The sequence below is a fragment of the Sylvia atricapilla genome, chromosome 5, assembly GCF_009819655.1.
Source record: "Sylvia atricapilla isolate bSylAtr1 chromosome 5, bSylAtr1.pri, whole genome shotgun sequence".
Lineage (NCBI taxonomy): Eukaryota > Metazoa > Chordata > Aves > Passeriformes > Sylviidae > Sylvia > Sylvia atricapilla.
Window position 1 is genome coordinate 44966061 of NC_089144.1, and position 26722 is coordinate 44992782.

The window sequence follows — 26722 nt, forward strand, 5'->3', positions numbered from 1 at the left end:
TACACAAGGCAAAGAATGAGATCAAGAAATCTAAAAAAGACAATCTATAAAAAGCCTTTCAAAGTTGACTTCATGCAGAATGAAGTTTTGCTCTCAGCCTGGGTACCAAACAGTAAAGATCACAATTCAGTGAAATATATTCAAAACCAAAATCCCGCCTTTAAGATTTATGCACTTCATACTGCTTAGAAGTTAACGCTCACATAATATTTTTGGCCATCAGAACCCGTACTGGAACATAGGCACAGTAGTTCAGTATCTCAAATCATATAAGCATAACACATCATCAGTTTAAAATCATAACTGCAAAAGGCATCACAGTACACCAAATCCTTTAGAAAAATACTTCTGATACAATTTAATTCAATGTGAGTCAATACCACAGCCAAGATACCAGTATGCCTGGCCTCTATCCTTGCATTCACACACACAACTCCCAGTAAAAAACATCTGTGAGACCACGCTGCCAACCAAACCAGAGAACAGCATCTGGCTCCTTTTTGCCCTACTTTCAGAAATGGTGTTGGCTAGTTATGTGTATTTCACTTTTCTGTACTTAATGACTCCACCTGAATACCATTTGAGAAAAAAAAAATCTCTGCATATTCATTAGTGAGCCCACACTAACAGAAATCTGGTGTATTTAGAGTCCAGTTCTGCATGTAAACATTATGCTCTCTGCCAAACTTGCATTCTGCTTCTAAGGAAAACACTTATGAGTGGACAAAGCCCCCACACAGCCCTCCAAAAATACGGGTCTCTGCAGCATGCTTTCAGGCACTGGATTTTCATGCTCATTTCACTTTATAAGCACTTCCACATATGAGGCAACAGAGCCTCTAGGTTTTGTGGGAAGAAGCAAATTAAAACAGAAGGGAAGAAAGAACACTATGTTGTGCAGCGTACGTGGGATGGAGAAACCACAGTGAACAGTAACAACAAAAATGGATGCAGAACACAGCACAGAAGGGTACATAGAGACTACAATAAAAACACTGCCAGTACAGTGTAAGGGACAGTACAAGGATCAGTGTTTAGCTGTGACAACTACCAATTACTCACAGTAATCTGTAGCTCTAGAATGAGATCTAGCAATTCTGGGGATTTCTCCTCCCTCTACCCACCCACACCTTCACACTGATACTTTCCTCCAACATCAACAGAGAAATTTTACCAATTTATTACCAGTAAGCATTTCTGTGCTCATATTTTCAATTCAAGAACACTGTCTTGAAAATATGTTGCAACACACTGTTTTCCTTCCACACTCAAAGAATTATACATAGCAGATGGAATGGGAATTTCCCAGCTCTGTTGAAGATGACATGAAATGATTAAAACTACAAAGGCATTTGGATGTTTTGAGACGGTATTGCAATATGTTAATTTTCATAAACATTCATCCCTCTTATCAGAGCATGAACTAGCCATTAATGCCTTAAACCTAAAAAACACTTACGCACTTTACCGTAGCTGATCCTTCCATTATTACTCACACCTGTAAAATTACAAAAAAATTATGCAAGTGTTCATGAGACTGGATCCTATGATCACATCACTATGCTAAAAGAGACCAAATGGAGATAAGTATTCTTTTACAAATTCATGTAGCCACTTCTATCAGAACTTCATCTTTTTTGGTTTATAATGTACATGTGTATTTATCTGTATCAAAAAACTAACAAGACAGAACACTTTCCAAGTTACTTACAGATTAATGCAAGAGCTGTGGATGTATTTTGGAATGCGTCTTGCAATTATTCTTAAAAGCATGCTTGGAGTTTGTGATAATGCATTTCATAATATTAGACAATACAGCCACATTTTTTGCTTTCATTAGAGATCATATGTATTTTAGGTATTTGCATAAATTTTACACTTAATCAGGCTTTAAATATGCATGATTTGGATGTTACTCCTACCCAAATTTCATTAGTATGTCATTGCCAAAGCAAAATTTCAGGGGCAAATTAGTTGTCACCTCCTACAAATTACCATTTAATATTTTTAGTATTACTCTAAATAATCTATTAAGGTAAAATCTAGAATTTAAAAAAGCAAGCCAGCACATTGTTAGTATGACAAATTAAAAATAAACAACAAATCCACCTAATTAGCTTTATACGTTGAAACATCAGAGATCATGAAAAGCTTTTGTCCTTAAAATAAAAGACTAGCCCAAAGTACACTTCATACAGTCCACAGTTCATAAGGCTTCAGATATATTGTTAGGTATTTCACTGGTCCCTCTGTTTTTATGGTTTATGATCTCATTTGGCAGCGCTTACTCACCTGGAAGCCAATTATGATGAACATAATTTGTAAAAAAGATATAATTATATATAGGTTTCTGGTCACTAAATAATTTGACGGCGTTCAAAAAAACCTAAACCCAATGGTTATTCTATATTCAGTGCAAGAGCTCTGTGCTACTGCATTGAACAATATGGGTTGATCCCTGCTAATCCCATTCTGCTGCTCATGGATGAGTGATGCATACTGAGATTGTACTGACATCACACGATGAAGGAGGCTGTGCATTAAATGAGGCTGCATACAAAAGGGTAGCTGATTCAGTGGTACCAATGCACTGCAAAGAACTCAGAAGTTATGGATCTATTTTTATGTCCGTGAACTACAAACGGGACAATTTGTTCTACATCAGGAGTACTGTTCTTTGAATCTTGAAACAACCCACTCAAAGCTGCAGCTAATGACAAGGTGGGCCTCTGGATGGGAGCTGCAGTTAACTTGAAATCACAGACAATTGTGGGAGAAGAAACACTTGGCAGACAGCTGAACAACACAGGTTATTGCAAAAATGTGACCATAAGGTAAGGTCCCTAGCACTATGCACAAGTGATCTACATCTGGAATGGCAGTGCTGAACTGCAACTTATAATGAAGATTTTTACAGGATATATATATATTTATATATATATATATTTTAAAAAAGTATTTCACAGGATATAAATCAGATGGAGGCAAGTATGGATTCTAGGTCAGCACAGACGCAGTTTTGTATGGACACAGTCTCTACAATCTCTATAACCCAGTAACACAGCTGTTTCCCAGGAGGGAAAAAAACTAGCATGTATAAAATTATAACCCCCAGTGAACACAGCCATCAGCATGGAATGACAGCAGACAAGATGAGCAATTTGCTAGGAAGAAAAAGTTAAAACAAAAGGATTGGACAATAAAAATGGAATAAAATTCTGCTGTAAAGGCCTTCAGCATTCATGATCTAGTCTTGCCTTCTGACCCAAAATGTAGTTACAATGCCCTTCAACTTTTATTTCTCAAGTTCTTGATGTCATGCTTGAAAATAAAGCACATATGAAGAACTACTTCCTGAAGATTATTTGTATCCCTAACTTTGATTCTCTGCAGATTAATATACTGGCATGCCTTTGATTTACTAGACAGTGTTTTTAAAGTTTCTTTAGGAACAAATTCAAAGTCTGTTAACTGGGCACATTTGTTCCTCTGTTCCACAGGGTAAAGGAGCTGTTTATTCTTAAAAGCAGAACTATGGAGATGGTTACTCCCGCCTCCAGAGATCAGCACCATCACAGTAAAGGACGCACTTTCAAGATCTTAATGCAGCTATCACTTTATAAAATAGTCTTCAAGAGATTACATCCTCTCATGTGTCTCAGCTGGATATTTACAGTTAGTGGAGGCCTTTGAGCACTGTGATTTTGTAAGATGCCAAGGCAAACCTTTCTCATTTAAGCACTCCTTTGTAAGCCAATTTTTTATAAAAGCCCACTGATGGATTTTTTCCATGTTCTTTACCAAACTGGTCTTTCACCAAAAGAGATAATTTCTTGGCCATTTTTCCAAAAATTGTTGTTGCCCAAAGCCCTGTCCCTGCAGTCCGTTTGAAAAATACTCTTTCCAAAATATCTTCTTCTGTGGGAAAGCTAGAGCGTCCTGTAGAAAAGCAAGACTAGCTAGAGCAGCAAGCATTTTCCAACCCTACTTTCTAAGAAAAGTAGGGCTGGAAAGGAAAAACAAAGGACAACAAAAATCCACAATGTAGTATCCTGTTCACCTCTGCAAGATCAAAGAGCATAAGTACTAATAACTGCATTCTGGAAGAATCTGAAAAAGGTAGCAAGTGTCAGTAAAACTTTTTTTAATGACATGAAATGATGAGTTAAAGATTAGGCACAGCAAAGAAGAGTTTATAGTCTTTGCCTTCTTTCAAGAGGACCGACAATACCTTGAGTCCAAGAAAACCGTTCTAAGACATCAACAATGTTCAGCATGTATAAGCGTTATATATATTATTGTCACAATTTTAATATGTAAGATTCCCTTTGGTCAGTGAATTACCCTAGAATGCAAAACAAAAAGAGCACTAAAAGCTAGGTAAGTAGTTTACAGTTATGAATGTTTTCTTGAATTGTATATTTTACTTATTTTAACACTTTTAATATCTACTGACAAGCTTGTCGCAGTTTGGCGACAAGCATGCAGATATCCAAGTATTACTGTTTGGGATTATTCTCAGATAAATATTACAAGCTGCAAATGGTTTTATAGATGGTTTAAGACGGCATAAGCTCATGCTTTAAACAAGTTACTGTGTTCTCTGCCCCTCAGGCTGACACCCAGGATATGGTCCAGTTTAAGGTAAAATCTTTTTATTCTTCCTGGATTCAGTTTTCAATTAATTGATTCAGCAACCTAGTTCAGTACACTCACGAATGCTGCTAACAATTTTTTCATGCTCATTTCTCAGTGTTAAAAGTATCATTCTTTGCACTTATTTACATAATGAAATCAATCTTGCAGAAGTATATACAGGTCCGAAAATATATGCATCAGTAACAAAGGCAAATACAAGGGAAATCATGTGGGATGACTAAGCGTCTCAGAAAGGACTTAAGAGGTATCAGTGCAAAAATACTGCAGTTGTTGCTCCAAAGTACACCTGCTATATCAATGTATAAAAAGTTGCAATAAACTTTGTCTGCCAAAATACTGGGCACAGCCCATAGTAAAATGAATAGCAATGAATATATCAGGGATTAAAGGTAAAAATTAAAAACATTACTAGCTTTGTTTTGCCAAAGGTGAATTCTGCTTCCAAAATCTTGTTATGCATTGTATCTTAAATTAAGTTTTAAAAATCTGCAGAGCAAATTCTATTGTCTCTACCTCTGCTCAAATTTCCTGACCCTGCCAGTTTCCAGTGGGAAAATTCAGAATCCTTTACTGTTGTGAAGTGTGAAATAAATAGAATTCAGATCACTTGATAAATGAAAATATCTTAGGTATCAGAAAAGCAAAAAATAACACTAATCAGCACTGAAGATGAAATATGACTTTAATGCTGCAGCCCAGGAAACAGAACAAGCAACAGAATCTCTTCCAGTCATTAATACTGCAGACTGCATCCAAAAGCGGCACCATCACTAAAGTGGACTTTACAGCAGCTGGCATTTATGGGATCAGCCAAAGACTTATGTAAGAATACAGAGACAAGCTGGTTATCTTGATTGTTTCTAGTCACCTTCATATTGGTGAAGTACTACTGAGAGACATGAAGAGATGACAGAATTTAGGCTACTGCACTGCATCACCAATGTAAGGTAAACAGTTTTATACAGAATGCTCAAAAAATTAGTCAGTCATATTACTAAATAATGATTTTGAGAAGAGACTGAATTTGAAGCCATATGAAGCTGATGTGAGACCCAGTAAATCCATACAATGGGTTTATATATTGCAAGGTCATCTATTAAGTCTTGCTGCACACAACATAAAAAGACAAATTTAGGTAGCTTTTGATAAATAGCTGTGTAACAGTTCAATACCAAAGCAAACCAAACCAATATGTAATAACATATTGATCTGTTGGAAGAACTAGGGTAGAGGAATATAAGATAAATTAAAAAAGGAGGTTAGTGAGAAAGTCCCTGCAACTGTGAAAACTGAAATAAACCCCAGCAATGCTCACTTGAATAGGGCCTGACAAAGTTCTTACATTCTTTATAGAGTGAAAGATATGCTTACCGTTATCTTTGCTGCTGTTTTCCTCAATTGTCATTTGTTCTGCTAGCTCAGACAGCGATTCATCGATGGTCTGGCTTCCTCGCAAGGTTAAGGAAAGTCTTCTCTTAAATTTTTTCATTCTATCAATATTGAGTCTGGCTTAAGGAAGCCTGGAAACAAAAAACAAACAACAAAAAGTGAGAAAAAATTAGTTAATCAGAAAATGAAGTTTAATTGACTGACATAAAACAGCAGCAAGGCTTACAGAAAACTTGGACAAAATATGCAAATTATACTTAAAATAATATCCTTAAAGCAAGATTACTGGAATGAAGAAGAATGTTTTGAGAGACTGATGCACATATACTTTTGCAATTTTTACTTCTATTTGGAAAAAAAACCCTTTGGGTTTGTGTTTTAGAAAAACAGCCAACTTCATCACCAACTTTACAATCCAATAATGAAGGAAACGCCATCTGAAAACTTCTGACTGTGTGCTCTGTGGCCTCCTCCACAGTCTGTTTCACTAATCCCACTAAGCAGAATGAGACTGCAACCTTTTCTCTTTTTCAGCCCAATTTTTTATGATGAAAACTTATCAAACTCCTCTATATTTTACCCTTTTCACAAACGGAAGAAGGAGACAATGCTTGAAGTCTTAAACACAAAAGCAGTTCTCAAACACCATCCCACCTAAGGAAATAGGACAGCCAGGGTCTGGTAACAATGGCTAGAATGGATGTTTCTCTTAAGAGTCAAGCAGCCGGATGGAACTGGGAACAAAGCAGAAGGCACTTTATTCCTGGAAAGCTGTAAGCAAACAAACCATAATAACAAAGGTCCAGGTCAATAAACATGCTGCCACAAGTCTGAGCTGGTAAGTGAACTTTGTGGTGTGCTGTTTATGTGCCCTTGCATACCAAGGAGCACAGTTCTGTCTTTCCTTACTCCATATGGACAGTTCACCCTTGATGTTATTTCTCAATAACCTATTCATCTGCTCATAGCCTCCAACAATCACACATGCAGTGCTCAACACAAGCACAGCATACTGAAGTCTGAAACGCTCATATATATTTTCCCCACCAGCTTCTCTGCCTTCCAAAATTCATAATTCACATACAAAATCAAATCAAAAATCAAATGTTCTCATTTAAACAGAGAAATGCAAGAAATAGTATGCCAAAGATCCACATTTAATAACAAATCGTGAATACGATTACTTCTATATTGACAGCATCCCTTTAAGTATACACATTTCAACTGTGGCACTTACTCCTTTTAAGCTGCTCCATAATAAAAAGGAGAACAAATTGGTAGAACAAATTTGAAAGTGGCTGCTGGTGATAGAAGGATGCATACATAGGCTAATCTTTAACAAGACCAGACTGTTTAAGACTGCAAGTAAGTACCACGTTAGGGGTGGATAAAAGAAGACCTTTGGGATATGAGCTCCAAAGTCTGAGACAAACAGTAAAATCACTGGCAAAGCAACAGCTGCCATCCAAGGGGAAAGAGATGGATTACAAAACAGGGTAACTAATATCTTAGACAATCACAGCTATTATAAAGCAGAATTAGTCAGGCACTGCATACAGATACTCAGGAAATAAAATATACTGGTGTAAATACAGCTAAGCCAGCAGTTTCTAAACTGCTCCTTTAATGCACTGCTGTATGTGCAATAAAGCCACACCTTAGCATGAACAATTTTATTCTCTCTCACTCAAAAGCAGGGTATTCTTATTGTTAAAAAACTGATTTCAGAGAGCATTCCAAAGAGAACATTTACTCTTCCTGTTCAGAACCAGGCTATAAAGATCTTACTTAAAACTATTTTATTTCTGCATTCAAACTTTCTAAAAAAAAAAAAACAACACCAAAACCAAAACCAACCAACCAAACAAAACCACCCAAAAAAACCTGCCCATGTTTCTCTAAAAAGCCCAATTTCGTAAAAAATTTGGAAGGACACATCATTTATGTGGACTTTTACTCAATTCTCCCTTGATGTATTTTAGAATAATACATCTTCCTACATGCATTATTCTCAAAAAAGGATACCATGCAATTTTTAGTTATGTAATGTCCTAAGCACAGCAATTTCTTTCCAACTTTCCACCTGGGCAGTAACTGAAAAAACCGGTGCCTTTAAAGCGAAACAGGCTGTCCCTGGCTTTTGACCCTTCAAGTACTTAAGCCTACGCAAATTTTTAATCAAAAAGAAGGTCTACTGCTCTAAAATATTATATATAAATTAAGAGATATATAGATTAGAAAATCCAGGAAACATTCTAAATCTCAAGCTAATAAAAAATACCCCAAAGTATTTTGTTAACTATAATTACAACATTTCTCCTGTTATGGGAGGGTTTTGTGGACTAATGAAGTACCATTTTTGCTATCATTCGGAATTAATTCATGGCTTGATTTTCAAATTATTTAACAGTAAAAAGGAAAAAGGAGTGCAAATACACCTGTGACAGAATGTTTTCTTCTACTGAAATGTATGTGAGCTCTTTGAAGGAAAAGGTGCTCACCGATATGAAACCTATTTTTTTCCTTTAAGGCATCAGTATTCTTGCAAGTTCAGAATCATAAAGGAAGGAGAAATAATAAAAAAGGAAGAATTAGTGACTAGTAACTAGCACTTAGAAATGTCCCCTTTTTTACTTTTTTATTCTCATGGCCAAAGTTGCAGAACCTGCTCAATCTTGGAAGTTTAAGGCAAGACATCAGTGAACAGAGCTTTGAAAATATGATCTGTACAATCCAAAACAAACACTGGTTCTCTAAAATGACAGCACTTTCACAGAAAAGTCCAAATTGTCTGATACTCATTTTCACTAGTTAATAGCAGTTGCATACTTCCTATCTCCCTTTAACAGTAAATCTAGCTTGAATCCAAAATGGAGTTACTTCATTAGTAACATACATGTAGAAGCCATGCTTCCCCAAATTCTTTATGACTGTGAGAAGAATACAGTTATTTCTATATTTAGTTTTATAAGAGCCCACAGGCTTGACATCCTACTCTGTAAATTTCTCTACTCTGATTAAGTCATACCCAAATCAAGTATTTCAGATGTCACAGTATATAGATGCATACACTTGAATGCAACTAATGCAAATTCTAGTCTTCTGCAGACAGAATGAGGACAAGCAATCTGACATGACACTATCTGATACAACTTACAAAAGCTGGCAGAGACATATTTGTTCAATCCTTATACTGGTATGAAATAAAGGAAGCAACACTGTACTAAAGGAACTGCTGCTTCTTACCAACAATCTGCAGTTTAACCCTGAAAAACCAGTCTTTTTTGCCTTAAAAGTAATGTAAGATAATCCTTGAAAACAATGCTAAAATTTACCTTTTTATTTTCCAACATTCACTGTCATTAACTCAGTTCACTTCACTAGTCTTAAACCCATCTTGAATGCAACATTTTTTCAAAGTGATCTTTGTAATACAATTCTGAAAACAATCTCCACTTTTTAAAATCATCCAGGTAAGATTAGGTTTAAACAGGTATGGTTTGGTTCACTTTCTCACTCACACCAGTCCCTCCTATGATGCCTGAAGGACAGCACTTCTCATTTAGCAAATACATATGTTCACAACACCCAGGCTGTACAGCAGACAGACATGAAAGCACTTTGATTCCAAAGCAGTAACTCAGCTAGATTCTGTACTCACGCATTCACCAAAATTCAGAGGTCTTACACCGCCAATGGCTAACAATGTCAAAAACCCTTCTACTTCCTTTAATTTCCCAGTTAAGTTAAAACTGGGAAGTTAAAAAAATAAAGCATTAAGATCCTCATACACAATTACTATGTGTGCTTAATCCTTATAAGTTTAAACAAATTCAGTTAAAATTTTCAAAATCAATAAAGCTATTTAAATTTTAGCCAGTTTATTTCATGAGGGTCACAAATACCAAAAGATACTCACTAAGATTTTGCTGATTCAAAACCCGTTGAAGTCAAAGGGAACCTGTCCCTCGACTTCAATTAGCTTTGGACCAGTCTAAGTGCAAACTCTTTTGTTTCCCTAAGTTATATTGCATTGAGGTTCATCTACATAGAGATTAAGCATTTTAAAATTACTTTTTCACTTAGATAGACACTGAAGTTGCAACCAGACAGTTTTTACAGACGGCTTTACAAGGCAGTAGGTATTTTCCAAACACCTAAAGCAGCTCTTTTTCAGGAAAACTCACCTGTAAGACAGCAGCTGAAGTGGGAGGAAAAGATCAGAAACCCCACCTAACAGCACAAGCAACAGCATGCACGCAGCATGGCCCTTAAAGATGGGTTAGCAAACTAAAGACCAGGCACAAGACATCAAAGAAAATAGGTAACAGCACTCTATACAAACTTGTGTTAGAAAGAGGGGCCTGAAAAACTCAAGAGTGCTGCAAATGGTATTAATTACAAACAGGAATAGGAAACACTTGTCAAGGATATTGTCCTCTTCTTCTAAAAAGAAAATCAGATTTCCACTATGTTAAATCGTTCTCAATCTACCTGAATTTAAAAAATAAACACAACCACTGACATCAGTATGTTGCGCATCAAATACAGAGCAAAATATTAATTACACTAATAAGAAATATGTGGATAATTTATCTAAGATAACTAACCATCAGTATGAGCACTCATAAAATTCACATATAGTACAAATGTACCTCCTCACAATCACAATTCTACTCTACAAGAATGGATTACAAATACAGAACTTTAGTCTTTGCATCTGCTCTTTGTATTTGTCTCAACTCACATTTGTTCACATCAGTGAAAAAAAAAATTCTACTGCATTTTTCCTTGGAAGGAAAAATTTTTACTCGGCCTTTGGAAGTAATACAAGACTGGTCAACTAGCCTCTCTTGTCAGGAGCACAGCTGCTTAAAAATTTACTAGCGTTATGTTGCATTGGGTCGAAGAACTGACATTATATAGATATAAGCGACACCTGACAAACAAAGCCTTTGCTACTGATGAAAGAAAGCTGTTAAGTCAAATACCTCAGCTTACTCTGACCTTCCCAGTGCAAAAAGGGCAAAAGGACCTTCATAGCCTTTTCCTTTATGAAAAATACTCAATAATAAACTAAATTTTCCCAGTGAAGCCCTCTTTAATGTATTTAGAAAATCACAGCCAAACAATTACTCAAAACTGGAGGTACAAAGGTGTTTACAAAGGTTAACTTCTTATCTGAGGATAGTTTTACTAGTTAATATAGGCAAATAGGCTCCTCCCTAAGTGAATGAGAGCATTTATATTTAGCTCGTGATCTAGATCATCAACTGGAAGAACCACTCCAAAGAGGAAATATCTAGAAATTACCCTGTCCTAATTTAATTTTGACTATGAATACTTTTCCTTATCTTCACCCCCCTTCCCCTGCTCCCCCCCCCCCCCCCCCCGATCCCTTTGCCTTTAAAGATTAATGAAGGACATAAATTAGTACAAGGGGTTTGTGGTGGGGGTTTTTAATTAATCTTTTAAGTAAAAAACACATATTGAACATTACTACAGGCATATCTAGCTATGCTACTGGTACAGAATTTAGAATATTGAAGAACACCAAATTTGCCCAAAAGATCAAATTTTGCAGTCCTTTTTTTCATATCCTATGCTTATCTTCTTTCTCTGGACTCAAAAAGCTTTACTTAAGTAACCACGGCAAGTTTACATTCTTTAAAATGTAGACATGTATTTGCTCCCATGTAGATTCAAGCAATATCAAACAGCAAAATCAACAGAGATGTACTATTTGATAGATGTCCCTGGATTAGATATGTCGTACTGATTAATAACTCCACATTAATTATCAAAGGCTCTGTTCTCTCAACTGCTAAGTGAAAAAACACAGTATGAGTCTGGTTAAATTGGCTGACATTTAAGCCAAGAAAACAAATGAGCTGACTGGCAAAGTTTCTACACTTGCTGTCAGATCCATAAACTGAAAGCCTCTTTTCTACTGAAGGGGAAGGCAAAAACTAAAAGGTTACATGGATGTAGCATAAATACTACCAGACAGTCACAGAACTTCAGATCTCAAAAGATGTAACGAGCACTGGAAACCAAAAGCAATGTTTATAATTTTTTGAGCTTTGATTAATAATCATAAAGTCTTAATAGAGCATTTAAGAAAAAAAATTTAAAAAAAGAGTTGTGCACACAAAGCTTGCTGCTCTCTAATACTCAGATTATTTTAGCAGTAGATTTACAATGTTGCACCATCTCTTCTGAGATAATCTTCCTCAGTCTTGCAAACAAGCAAGTCTTTGGAAGAACACTGAGCAGAAAATTCCCGAACAATTCTGTCAATAAAAGACACAGTTTTTGAGACTGCTTTGGTTTTGTTTTTTTTTTTTCCAATCCCAGTTCAGGCACCAAATCAAATAATCTCACACCAAAGAACTTTCTCCCGAACTTCAGTAGCTCTCAGCCCAGAACCACCTGTCGTCCACTAAGCATCTGAACTCCCACACCAGAGCCTTCAATATTTGCTTCTTATTGTGCTAAAAAAAAGTTTTATTTACAGCCTGAGACCTAAGGCAATGAAAAGCTTTCAACTTATTTCGATATTCTTGAATTAAGTGCTAAGAGACAAAGACATCAGAGTGATATAAACTGAGATAAAAACTAAAGACTCACCTGTTTGGACGAGCAAAGAATAAGGCTATGGGTTTCTAAGCAAGATAAAAAAAACTGTCTGGCCTTTTCCTCTTAGAATAGGAATTAATTGCACTGGGGAAGACCTCATGATGCCCTGCCTGGAAATTAACCACCAAGTGAGGACTCATCCCAGGAAAAGAAATTTGTAATTGTTAAGAGTGCACACAAAATGAAGATTACTGTAAAAATACAGTTTTCTAGCTCACAATTTTTCCACCAGATGTCAAATTTTTGGTTTATTACTTGTTGAATGTTATACATGTTCTGTATAGTGTGAACCCCAAAAAAGCCCCATCAAGCAACCCAAGAAGTCCTGACAGTAAAGCAAATTAGGCAAATGTAAAATCAAACCCTTCCATAACTACTGTATGTATAGCTCTGCACGTAAGAATAATATCAAAGAGAATAATATCAAAATGAACGGTTTAAAAACATACAGCTTGGGATGCCTTTCTCTTACACTTCTACGTAAATGCAGAAGAGAAAAAAACCACCCCAAAATCAAAAACAAAACAACCCCCCACCCCCCACCCCCCAAAAACCCAAACCCCAAACCAAACCAGGAAAAACAAACTCTTTCATAGTAATTGACAGTTTGTTTTTAATTTTTTTTTCTTAAGGAAGAATGAGATAACAATACAAGAAGAGTTTTCACTTAGTGAATTAAGAGACCAATAAGCACTATGGTACAGAACACATTCTACAGTAATGATGACATATATGTATATTTTTCTAACAAATAACAGGCCACACAGAAGATATGAATACACTGAAGGCATTACATAGAGACACAAAACAAAACATTAAGAAAAAAATGGTATGATAAAACTGATACTTTTGAAACCTTTAATGCCTAAGATTTATCAGTCTCTTCTGTATTCTGTGTTTTTCTAGAGATTTCTGATGATAATTATACCATCAATAGTATAACTACTATTCCTGAAATAACAGAGAGATAGAATACCTGGCCACAACTAAGAAAGCAACTACTGACAGAAACAACAGCTTAAAACAGTTTCTTAAAGTCAGGCTGACTAAGCTTAATAGCTCCACTGAGGCATTTCAAAGGTGATTCCAAAGGAGCAGTAAATAAACTTTTTCTTGCAATAAATAATCTCAGAACTATGGTTCAGAAATTTGTTTGAATTCATTAACATCTTCTACCTAAACTTATAAACTTCTCTGATTTGGTATTTTTAAAAAACTTACAAATTACTGTCTTTTCTTCCCTTCTCCAGTCCTGTCATCAGTACAACTTCAGAGATTCCTCAGTAACAGAAAATCTCTGAACAGTAAGTCCATTACAGTATTTTCCTGCTGTATTAATTTTTACATAGCAGTCAAGATTGTCCCAGCATGGCACCAATTTGTTCTGTTACAGCATTCAGACAAATGTTGCTATGTCAGAACTGTTCATGCTGCCATTTAATGGTCAACCAAATACGCACACATGGATCATTTTTCTGTATTCACTGCCAAGGATACTGAACATGTAAGACACTATTCCTAACGCAAATGATTATTTAGCTGACAACCTGGGAAAGAAAGAAGAGTTTTAACATACATTTTGCCAAGCAGCTTTGCAAATCACTGTGTTGGCACCAAGGCGGTGGCAGTATGCCCTACAAGGCAGAGGGGAAAGCAGGAGGCTGCTTGAGCCAATTCCACAGAAGTAGAGTACTGATCATTGGTGCACATCAAATCCAAGGTAAGGCTGTCCTTACAGGGAGCACTGTGATAGTACTGTAGTGTACCAGAAAAATAGCCTGAAAAGCTGCAGTTTTGCCAAAAGCCTATTTAGCTTAGCTAAACAAACCCTAGGATCTGAAACAAAAGCAATCTATGAACAAAATATAGGACAACAGCAAATGCCGTTACGGGAAGATGACAGCAAAATAACAAATGCATAGGAAACAAAGCACAAGTGCTTTATTCCACAGCAATAGCTTCTGGCCACTACAATTCCCACCACAACAACTACATGCAGACTCTTCTGTCTTACTCCTGCACCAACATCTTGCTCACAAATTAAGTCTCAACAGGTGACAGCCTCACAACAGGTATTTTTCCGGGTTCAAGTAGCCAGGGAGAAGAAAAAGAAAGGTACAACTTCATTTAAACATACAAAACAACTCAACTGCCACACATCCACACATCAAGCTTTCAGAACTGCCACAGTTGGCTCAAGAACAAGAATCCTACATGGAGACTAACATATATGAAGGCTGAAGATCTTTTGGTATCATTCCATGTTCCTTTTGTTTGCCTGAGCAGATCAGTCCTCCCTGCGCGTCTTTAACACACAATCTTATGTACTGCTCTTCCTCCAAGTAACTGAGGCTGTCCAGACAAAGGTTCCCAGATTCCGAAACTAAGCAGAACAATGAAATCACCGCCACGTAATCTGGGTGACTCTGGTTAATCAGTCTGAGAGGCCACTCCTCTTCCAGACCGAGCAAACAGTCTAGCACATCAAAGGACGCTTACTCAAACTTCACACTACGTCCTTTTAGCATAAACAATTCTCTACCTGAAGGTATCCAAGCAAGTTTTCTGGACTTGAACACATGCCAGAGAAAGATTAAGAAACAACAACAAAAGGTTACATGGAACTGAGTCAGTGACAATACTTCATCTTGACTCCGTAGAGGAGAGAAACAGCAACCACTAAAAAAAGAAAACTTGTGTATCTCCAAGTAAATGTCAGGGCAATAAGAAAGCAGAAAGCATTAGTGTATAGCAAACCTTGGAAAGTAACAAGTATTACTATCAGTGAATAATATTAAACCAGACACCAATAACTAGGAAACACAACGTGAAAGAGATGTAGTCTTCAAGTTTATATTTAATAGAATTATGAAGAGGTAAAGTAACTGTGACTAATGCCAGGCAAGCAACCCTGATACATCAACAAAAGCAGAATTTCTATAGGATTCTCCTGCAAGCTACGTTTTAAAGTCAGAGTAAGGACAGATGGCTATTTTACTACAAAATTTCTGTAAAAAAAAACAGTTAAAGAATCAAACAGGATGTAGAGAATACTGTTTCCAAATACATATTTGTGTTGGGCAGACAATTTTGTCCTCTTTTGTTTCTCAGGCAGAAGAAAGAAGTGAAATTTTTTATTTATCTTCAAAATAATTCTTTCCAAACCATAAACAATATGATTCTTCTGCTGTTAGAGCCTAATGCTTACACAGTCTCACCCTGCAAGGACAAACAGTGAATCAAACCCTTGAACAGCAAACTACTTTCCACTCTGGGTGTTAAATTGCGTTGCAGAGGCTGATACTGCTATGACTGTCAATGATCTGGATAAAGCTTCCAGACTCTAAGATTTGTCTCATCAACAGAAAATGTTTTATAAAAAGGTAAATTTAAATTTTTGCCTCTACACAGACTCAAATTCCCTACAGAGTCTTACTTCAGCATCACATAATATTATGCTCTAATAAAGATCAAGACTGAAAATAAGGTGGAAAAAATAGAACCCTGTTATTATAACGTCACCAGATGACACAACTCTCAAACTAGTCCAGCTGAGAATCACAGAATGGCTTGGGTTTGAAGAGACCCTCATAGGTCACCCAGTAGAACATCCCTGCAATACAGAGATATAGTCAACTAAACCAAGCTGCTCAGAGCCCTGACCAAACTGACTGTGCATTTCCGGGGATGGATCATCTACCACCTCCTGGGCAAACTGCTCCAGTTTGCCACTCTCAGCATAAAAGAAAATATTCCTTTTATCTAGTCTGAATCTACTTTCTTTTAGTTTAAAACCATTACTAGTTGTCCTATTACAACAGGCTCAAGGACAATTTGGATTGCTATCCCTCTACAATGAGAGAGATGACCAATTCCTTCCTCCCTCCCTCTACTACATTGCTTCAGCAAGTTTGTTCCCATAATTCTTTCTGGAATCTATGTGCTGGGATGAAGAGACACAAAGACAATCCATGCCAAAGCATCACTAAGATTCAAACTAATAAACCAAGTTTAGGAGCAATAGATGTTACCTTAGTAATTTACTTTTTTTTAAATCTATTTGATTCTTTGTTCCTTTGGAACACCCTTGTTGGTTCTTCTCCCTGTAGTCAACCCTTAAATATACAGTATTTACCTCAATATATAAAGTCCAATGGATGTAATCTGTCATCTCATAGAGTAAAAGATCATGTTTTGACTGATACAGCAGAAGGCCTGTTTCTTTAAAAGTTTAGAACATGATACTCTTTCACCAGACCGTTTCTATGTCAAGTGCTTGAGCTGATCTTGAATTACACAGTTCAACAGCCTTGGAAAACAGTATCCTTTTGCCAAAATATTCTTTAAAATAATATTACATGCCTTCTAAGGGAAGCTTGTATTTGCGTTACCACCCAGGTATGCTGCCTTTCAACATACCAAAGCATGCTGAAGAGCAACCAGAAATCTTTCCACTGCAGTTTATCCCCTTTTGGTAACCAGGAATCCATAAGCTTGAAATGAAAACAGTCCAAGAAGCTTCTAGTTTTCCCCTGCAGTACTTGTAATTCAAATCTGTAGTATTACTTTCTTTAAAATTAGTCTACATTACTGTTTAATAAAAGCGAACCAAAGAAAAGGCCTTCAAAAGGACCAGCCATCTGTCTCATTAGTAAAATATAAAATAATAAGGTACAGCCATACTAAATTTTAAGTTGTACATCTTGAATACAGTTTCAGCCCAACACCTGGTAACCACATCTATCTTGAAAGTAAATAAAACAAACTGAGTGTTTTTATTATGAAAGACTAATAACACTTGCTCTAAAAGAAGGTTCTTAATTCAACCCCCCAAACCTTTAAGATTCTAGTTAGGCAATTATTTCACTCTTACATTCTGATGAAAATTTAAGAATAAAAATCCGCCAGACTGTTGCCAAGAGGTGAGCCTTAATTTCTTTTATCTCCCTGGATGCTAATCTTTTTAATACACTTTTGTAACAAGACTTGAGAATGAAACTTCTCATCAGCTGAATGGTAAACCAGAACGGCAGAGGCTTTTATTAGTAGAGGCACTACTACTGTTTACTGAAGTAAACTATAGGTTTGCTTCACAAGGAAACAAGATGTACATGCACAGTTAGGAAATTTTATGCTCGTGTTTGGTAACAGTAAGCAAACCTTGCTAATTACAAAGAAATAGTAGTTTTTTGGAAGGCCAGGTCATAGCAACCATGCAGTAGGGAAATAAAAAACTGAATTTTTTGTCTACTGAACTGTGCATGCTTCCTTCTGTTTAATTGTTGACATGCACTCTCCTTTCTGCCATTTCTGATTTTAATCATACGAAATAAACTGTTGGATTGCAGTCCAACCAATATGTCACCTAAAGTGTATTATATATTCATACAGCAAAATGAACTCATCTTTTTCTTCCCACCGTGGATCATGTTATATAAGTACTATTGCTAACAATAATCCTCTAGGCATTACCATTTCTTGCATCAGAATGAATCACTGGAAGAAGCCATACCCTTTGACCAAATGGACTTGAATTGAGCACAAACTTGAGGCTCTATTCCCAGAACAAGAATATGTAAAATTAATAGTATGTAAAAATATTAATATGTAATTAATTATATGTAAAAATTAGTTACATGTAAAATTAATAATATGCAAAATTATTACATTTTGAAATTTCACTTTAAAAATACTACAGTCAGATATCAGTTGTCTGGATTGATCTCACGGACTCTTTTTAAAAATTATCATTATTATTGTAATTTCAAAAAATTGGGACAATCTCAGTGCTCTACATTTATTGGGATATTTGTATCTTTTATTCCACACCACTGCTGAAACTTACAATGCTTCTCCAAGGTCCATCTCTGAACATAGTATGTCTCTAGCACCAGGTTACAAGGAACTCTTCTTTAACGGATTTTTACCAGGGTATTTAGACAAACTTTAGATAGAATCTGGGAGACTCTTGAAAATGACTGTTATTGTCTCTACAGTTCAGATCCTTTTTTCACTATGTTACTATGGTGACTACAGATTGTAAGACATCAACTTTTAGGTTCTTTAAATCATTTTGAAATAAAATTCATCACAGAACAAAAACAATGTCACTTTACAGTAAGGTAATGAATGTTTATAAAATCCTTTCAGAAATTCTGAGCTGTTTTGAGAGATGCATGATGAGAAGGACTTGGGGGGTGTGTGTGAATTAGAGGCTCAATGAGTTTTGTCAGCGTGCACTTGCAACCCAGAAAGCCAACTGAGATGCATCCAAGGCAGCATGGCCAGCAAGGCAAGGTAAGGGATTTTTCCCTTCTGCTCTGCTCTGGTGAGACCTCGCCTGGAGTGCTGCATCCAGCTCTGAGGCCCCTAGCACAAGAAAGATGTGGACCTATTGGAACAACCCAGTGGAAGGTCACCAAGATGACCAGAGGGCTGGAACACCTCTTCTACAAGGAAAGGCTGAGAGAAGAGAAGGCTCTGGAGAGGCCTTTTAGCACCTTCCAGTACCTAAAAGGGGCTTACAAGAGAGCTGGAGAGGGACTTTTAACAGTGGCATGTATTGAAAGGACAAGGGTGAATGGCCTTATAGCTGAAGGAGGGTAGATTGAGACTAAACTGTCCAAAGAAATTCTTTACTGTAAGGGCGGTGAGGCACTGGAACTGGTTGTCCAGAGAACTTGCGGACCGCCTTTGGAAGTGTTCGAGGCCAGGCGGGATGAGGCCTTGAGCAATCCAGTATAGTACAACGTGCTCCTGCCCATCACAGATGATCCTTAAGGTTCCTTCCAACCCAAACCATTCTATGATCCTACATAATCAAGAGAGTTCTGGATCTTCACAACTTAGCTATCTCTACTGTTGGAAGCAGGGTCCAAAACGAAGCTATTTATCATGAATAAGATAAAGCAGGCATAAATTGTTACGTGGTTATGAAGTATTTCCCTACTGAATTCATTAGCCTTATTAAGAAAAGAGCAGTAGGAGAAACTTGATGATGGCAGTGCATGCAGCAGGCATGAAGTTCCTTCCAGCTGATGAAGTAGAAGCATAATCACCTTTGTTAAACAAAACATACAAAGCATGCTCAAGTTGATGAAAGTGAAGATGGTTCCCAGGAATCAAGACCAGATCTGCTAAATTAAACAGGGCTTGGGAAAAAAAATCCCAAAGAAATAACAAGTAAAAGTAAATATTATTTTAATATACTGTTACTGAAACCAATCAAATAAAAGAAACTGAGTAAAATCTCAAACAAAAACCTTTGAAGCTGGCAAGCAACCAAGTAAACATAAAAGAACCACACAGATTATAACGATCTAAACACAATCCTAACCTTATCGTGATGTTCACTTTAACAGCTCAACCTGTACTTTTCTGTCCACATTATAATTTATATAAAAGCTATTTGAATTGTCTCTTCAGCTTATCAGTCTTCAATTTCATTATAGCATATAAGCTACTGAAGAATGATGTTCTATCATTATGAGTCTTAGGGAAAAGAAAAATAATAATCACCTATTTTTATTTTTAGTACCATACTTATATTTAAACATTTACTAAAAGAGACCGTGAAGCAGTACGTACATAATTTGTTCTTGACAGGAAAGTTAATCTAGAATCTACAATTTAAAAAACTGCAATAAAAGTTGAACTGCAAGTTCTAAAGTTAAACATGTATCGATGCTTCCATGATAAAGCAGCTGGAGAATGAAGTCTGAGCAAAGAACTACAACAGGCAATGAATGACAGATGCAAACTGAAATGACAAGTGAGGAGAAACTGAAATAGAGAGAAGACTGACAAGGTATTGAAAACAGTGAGATAAAGGACTAGAGTAAGCTGTAAGCAACAAGTTCTCTCACCAATATAGAAGGAAAATTACAGATCTGATCTACATTTCAAGACAGTAAAGCGGTATTAGGCTGCCTAATTACTAGATCAAAACCGCACATATTCACATGATGCATAGCACCAGAGTTTTCCAGCTTTTCTGTATGAATTTGTTCAAAACACTTGAAGTGTAACTCTGTTTCAAACCTGTGCTGAACAGAGGATCAACTGTGCCACCACAACCGCCACAAAACAGAAAAGCAGCATTGTTGCATGTTGTGATCAAGTCAACAGAAGCGTTATTATTTGCTTATGCTTGCTCTGGATCAAGTCTGCACCGATGGGTGATCCTGCAGAGAGAGTAATGAACAAATCTGCTATTGCTGGAGGTGCAGCTGTGAGCTGAGGTACAGGAGCCCACAAAGAGAGAGCTGCATGGACAGCTTTCCAGAGTAAAAAAACAACCACAAAACACTATGGCTCCCTAAACAGACTTATTTCACACATCAAAGAAACAAGGATTTGCAAGAAGTCCACTTATGGGTTAACATTCTTGTTTTGTTTTAAAAAAATCTTTTCCATCACTGAGTATAATTTTTCTTCTTTTTTATTTTTATTGTTGTCTTAATTACTCTCCTACTGAAGACATTTAAACTCTCATCAACTTCCCTAAGAACCATTAGACCAACCTAACATGCCTCAGACTAAAGCCTTGCTTTACATTTCATTTGCAAATGGAGCTTTTCAAAAGTTTCCATTAGCTCATGAAATTTTATAGTAAAATACGAAATTTTCTGTTTTCCAAATCTTCACTTTCCCATTTCTCAAGTGTTTTCAAGAAAAAAAAAGTTCAAGAACCACTTCAAAGTTTAAGAACCAAGTATCATTTTGAAACTGAGCCTCTGCCTTGCACAGGAACAATTGTTTAGTCAAGCCACCATTCTCCTCTTTACTCAGTGTCATGGTGTTTTGCTTTTTATTCACCTTTACAAAATTAGTCAGATCTCTATTAAGTGTCTAGCCTCAAGGAGTTGTTCCTTCAGAAATCACTCCTAAGAAGGACACAAAAGACTAATGGACTAAGTGTGGGCTAGTTCATAGTTGTGAAGTCTTCTTATAAAAGTAATGCAAGAAAGAATAAAGTGATAATATATGTTCAACCTATTGAAAAATATGTTAATGATTTGCCTCATCTAATTTGTGAACCCTTAAATGCCTATGTCAGGTTTTAATCTTTAAAAGGGAGTGGCACACAAGATCTCCAGTACTTCAAAGATTTCTGATTTCCTTTACTGTGCACAGGAAGCCTGAAGTCAATGCAGTGTTACTATATTCTAAAAATCATTTCAACATTTAGTCAAAGGAATGATGACTACTGATACCACAGAAATGGATCTCATTCCTCCGAGACACAGATATATTATGCAAGCTACAGTTTGGTAGGCTCTTCATGCACTCCATCCTCAAAAATGCTGGAAAGCCCAAAAGTGTGATGAAACAAGAAGTTAGGCCATAAGAAACTGAAGAAAAAAATGTCTAAAAATACTTATCAAAAGTCTTCAAAACCCAAAAAGGTATTTTTGTTTTATTCAGAAATCAGGTAACAGTCAAAAGGTTGTTTGTTTTTTTTTTTAACAGAATGGTAACTTATCCCCTGCAGGTAAAGCAACAACAATTTCTTTCCTTTTCAGAAATAGCAAAAGACAGCTGTGATTTATAAGGATACCAGAACAAAACCAAAAGCCAGCTCTTCCAGAAAGTAAGTAAGAAACACAGGAGTATGCAAACCTCTGACTTAGGTTTAAGGTAAAATTTTCAATGTGTACTGCAAATAAAATTTATTTGTTTTGGTAAATCAGATTTATTTTAAAGCAAAGGCATAGCACTTGAAAGTTATTCAGTTTTAATACCATGTATTTTTTTTGCTCTTAAACTGGTTAAATTAATTCTTTAGTCTGTTTTTTAAAACTAGACTTCCTTGCTTGTAAAATTAAAGTACTCCTTTCAACTACGAAGTACATCACTAGCCAGCCATTATTCTGTCATCTGTGTCCGTCCTTCACCTTAGATGGTCAACTTAAATTTCATGCAGTAGTAACTATTCAAAGTAAAAATACTGAAGTATGTTATTATTTCTAATTGTCTTGTTTGCTGCAAAACAGTTCCTAAAATCTGAAATAACAAAAAAAGAGAAGTTGAGAGAAATATATGACTCAACCAATTTGACAGGAACATTTGATATTTTACATAATTTCAGCATTGTCACAATGCATATTTATATCTGGTTTTAAAGCAACTACAACTAAAATTTCTGATACAGTAAGCTACTAACCTGCAAGGAATATTTGTTTGAATCCATAAAATATGATATACGTATGAATGCACTAACAGTTGTACAATAGCACACTGCTAAAGCATACATATTAATACTGGAAATGATTTCTTGGAAGCAAGATTGATTCTTCTTGACTATGAAAATAATACACTACAGCAAAGGGCTGTAGGGTCATTGTGATGATTTTTCTGTTTATTTTCTCAATGCTTTTTCACATTTTATAAAATTATTTTAACTTCAGCAAAGGAACAACAAGACTACTTGGAAATAAATGCATTATTCCTGAAGGTAAAGTTGAAACATTTGCAGTATTAATGCATATTACGTAAGAGCATGTATGGCTAAACAATAGATGGGAAAAAAATATACTGCAGTATAAACACATTAACCTACTACTTTACCCCTGGATGTGGACAGTCTCACCATTTTGCCACAAATGGATAAACTTAAAAAGAAAAATACTAATATGAAAAGAATTGTAACTTGACCGGACTTGGCATGCCCACTGTTGAAAAGTATGCCATCAAAAATAGTACTTCTGGAAAGAAAAGGTACATGTATCTAACAATGTATCTAATCTTCAGACAAAGAAGATTATTTCTATTTATTTAGAAATATTATTCTATTTATTTATTCTATCTCTATTTATCTAGAGCAAAGACAATTTGCTCTAGATAAATGTATGTATCAATCCTCAGTTCCCTGTAGGGATGATTTAAGTCATCCAGTAGACAAATTGGGATTCAATGCTAGGATGAAAGTTTTCAAGGAACTGCAACATGAAACATGTTCAGAACAGCCATGGATCAAAATCAAAGAACAGTATAAAGTGGTCAGTAAGTCAACATTACAAAAACATAGTAATTTTTCCTGACAATTTTCAGGATTGCTTACCTAGCTAAAAATTCAGCTAGTAGCCCAACATCAAAGCATAAGATATGAATGCTCTTTTAGAATCCATTTTTCCATCTTTTCCCCCATTATCTACTCTATGATTATTTTTTCCTTTTTAATAGCATCAACAAATATTAAAGCCATATTGAGAATTACAGAACAGGGCATTCTACAATTCTATGAATCTTGGCATGGTACAGATTGGAAGAGATCTTAAATATTATCTAGTTCCAACTCCTGTGCCCTAAGAAGGGATACCTTTCACTAGACCAGGTTGCTCAAAGCCTCATCCAGCCTGACCTTGAACACTTCTAGGAGTGGGGCATTCACAGCTGCTCTGAGCAACCTGTTCCAGTACCTCACCATCCTCACAGTAAAGAATTTAATCCCAATATCGCATCTAAAACTAATCTCAATTTTAATCTATTCCCCCTTGACCTGTCACTACACGCCCTTGGAAACACCTCTCCATCTTTCTTGTTGTCTCCCTTCAGGTTACTGGAAGGCTGCAGTCAGGTTGTCTGAGAACCTCTTTTCAAAGCTGAACATTCTCTCAGCCTTTCCTCACAGGAGAGGTGCCCCATCCCTTTGATCACCTCCATGTCCCTCCTCTGAACCCTCTCTAACAGGTCCATGTCCTTCCTGTGCTGGGGATCCCAGAGCTGGATGCAGCACTGCAGGTGCGGTCTCACCAAAGCACAGCAGAGGCAGAGTCCCCTTCCTTGTCCTGGTGGCCACACAGCTTTGGATGCAGCCCAGGACACAGCTGAAGTTCACATCTTGCTATTATAACAACAGAAGAAAGTAAATGCATTTTACAGGTGCTCCTAGTCTAATCCAGATTCCATTATGATGGACACCACTCAGAAAAGCATTCTCAGAATCATGAGTATGCCTTAGAGGCAGAAAAGTTTTTTTGTGTGTTTATCTTTTTCTCTCCTTTTTTCTTATTTGAATAAAAGCATCAAAAAAGGAATTTGTGAAAGCTCTTGAAAATTGCACGCAAGTTGAATCTGGCTGTGAAGTAAAAACTACAACAAAAAAAGCCAGTGAATAACCCTCCAACATTTCAAGTAAAATGAGAAAGAACACTGACAATGGATTTAGCCTCTCAGCCCTCCATGATTTCTACGGCAAAATTCTCCTGCTTAAGACAGTCTTGTTTTTTAACTGCATGTGTTTACCAGCCCATGAGTGCCTTTACAAAATCTACACCACTAAGCCAGCATCATTTAAAAATACCCTCCTTATGTAAGAGTACTTTAATATGCATTTCTGCTGTTTAGCTTACTCTTCCTTGTGTGTCAAAGCTTATTTTTGATTGCACTATATAGGCAAGAGATTAAGTTCTCCTGAACTGCTTAATATAAAGAAATAGATGTAGTCAAATAAGCAAAGCTACAATCAAGATTTGAAATAAAAAGAACAAAATGCTGATCTGTAAGAAGCTCTTACTGAAAGTATCAGAAATTAACTACTATCTCACTAATGCTTAAATCTTGAAAAAAAAATTTTAGCATTTTCCCTCCTTTTAGGTTTGATTTTAAAAGTTCCTACTTTCTTACTAGCCTAGCTTGTTTAAACATCAACTATATTTTTTTACTAAAAATAAAAGTAACCAAAATAGCACAATTACAAATGAAAAATTGCCAAAAAATGGGAAGAATTTCACAGATCTATTTTTACTGTTCAGAGGTGCTGAGTGAATTACGTAGGAAATCTTACCCTTTTCAGGATACGTAGGAAACACATACGGAATTATATAATTTTTCTGACGTTCCAAAACTTGAGTCAAGTCAGTTACTGCAAAGAAGAGCTGAAGAAATTAACAGGGATTATAGCAAGGATATGCACAATCAAATTATTTTGAAAAATGAAGATCACATTTGATTCAGTTTTTCCAGTGAAAATCTGTAACTTGCAAATCTAACAAATCAAATCAATTTATCAGCCACCAAGATAAAGTAGCCCAAGTATTGATTCCCAAAAATCAATAATTATAATATAGACTGAAAAAATAACAAAAATGCGTTACTATTTCACCTTAACCTTAAAAATATGAGGAGTTTTCTGAATCAAAATAAATACAAAAAAAATTGTAAAAAGAGTACTTTTTCTTCCCTCACTATTTTTGGTATTATTTGTCTTTTCTATATGCCTTTCATATATATATATATATAAACTTACATCTAAATCTTGCCATTAGACTGCCAATATGAAAGTCAACTAAAGCTAAAAGTCATTATGTTTGCAGACACTGTTGTGTAGAGAAAAACAAAATAACCAAGCTGACAAATAAATAAGGAAGAAAAAGACAAAAGTGACTTCCTTAAAACCAATTACCTGGCTTTCCAGACTGGGGGTGGAAGGGGGAGGTGGGAAGGAAAAAAAAAAGGCTTAGTTTATAGGCAAGAAGTTGTAAGCAGTTTTCTTATTCAGTAGAATAAAGGGTCAGCAATGCCACCTGTTTTCTGACATAACTCTTACCAATGATTCAAATGGCAATCATGACCACTTAAGCTCATATACTTCCCTAATGAGAATTTTTAAGCTGTTTACTCCCACAAGAAAAAAGACCTAGCATAACAACAATGGAGAAAGGTGTTTCAAAAGGACTGTCAAACATTATTCCCCATGTAACATTTTGACACTGCACATTTCAGGATTGACAGCGGAATACTTTCATTTGAGACTTGAAAACTTGTAATATGATAGCAGGTGATGAGAACTCAGTAAAATACAGAGTTTCCAAACAAGCTCTTGCTTTGCACAGCCTCAGCAAACATCTCAATTTCGGTATGACATGGACTATTTTTATTGTGTATTTAGACTCTATTTCAAATTGTATAACAAATTGTTGGGGTGAGGGGGAAATAAACACTCACTGACCACTTGCTGTCACAGACCATGAAACAGATTAATTGCTGAAAAAAACCATTGACTCCAGTCTCCAAATGTTGAAGTTAAATGGAA

General features: G+C 36.1%; 1 protein-coding gene across 14 annotated transcripts in view; it reads right to left on the reverse strand.

The window, feature by feature from the left end:
* CDK17 (cyclin dependent kinase 17) overlaps window positions 1-26722 on the reverse strand; it is a 93823-nt gene that overhangs the window by 50504 nt on the left and 16597 nt on the right. For 11 of the 14 annotated variants that reach the window (XR_010743634.1, XM_066319319.1, XM_066319311.1 and 8 more), the window contains 2 exons: window positions 6031-6179; window positions 1460-1498 (listed from right to left, as the gene is read on the reverse strand). Coding sequence is in view for 12 of the 14 variants with exons in the window: in XM_066319319.1 (XP_066175416.1) it covers window positions 1460-1498; window positions 6031-6148 (157 nt within the window). In the remaining 2 variants the exon portion in view is untranslated. Of the gene's footprint in view, window positions 1-1185; window positions 1312-1459; window positions 1499-6030; window positions 6180-26722 lie in introns of those variants that run through there. The other 3 variants (XM_066319322.1, XM_066319324.1, XM_066319320.1) reach the window with 3 other exon arrangements.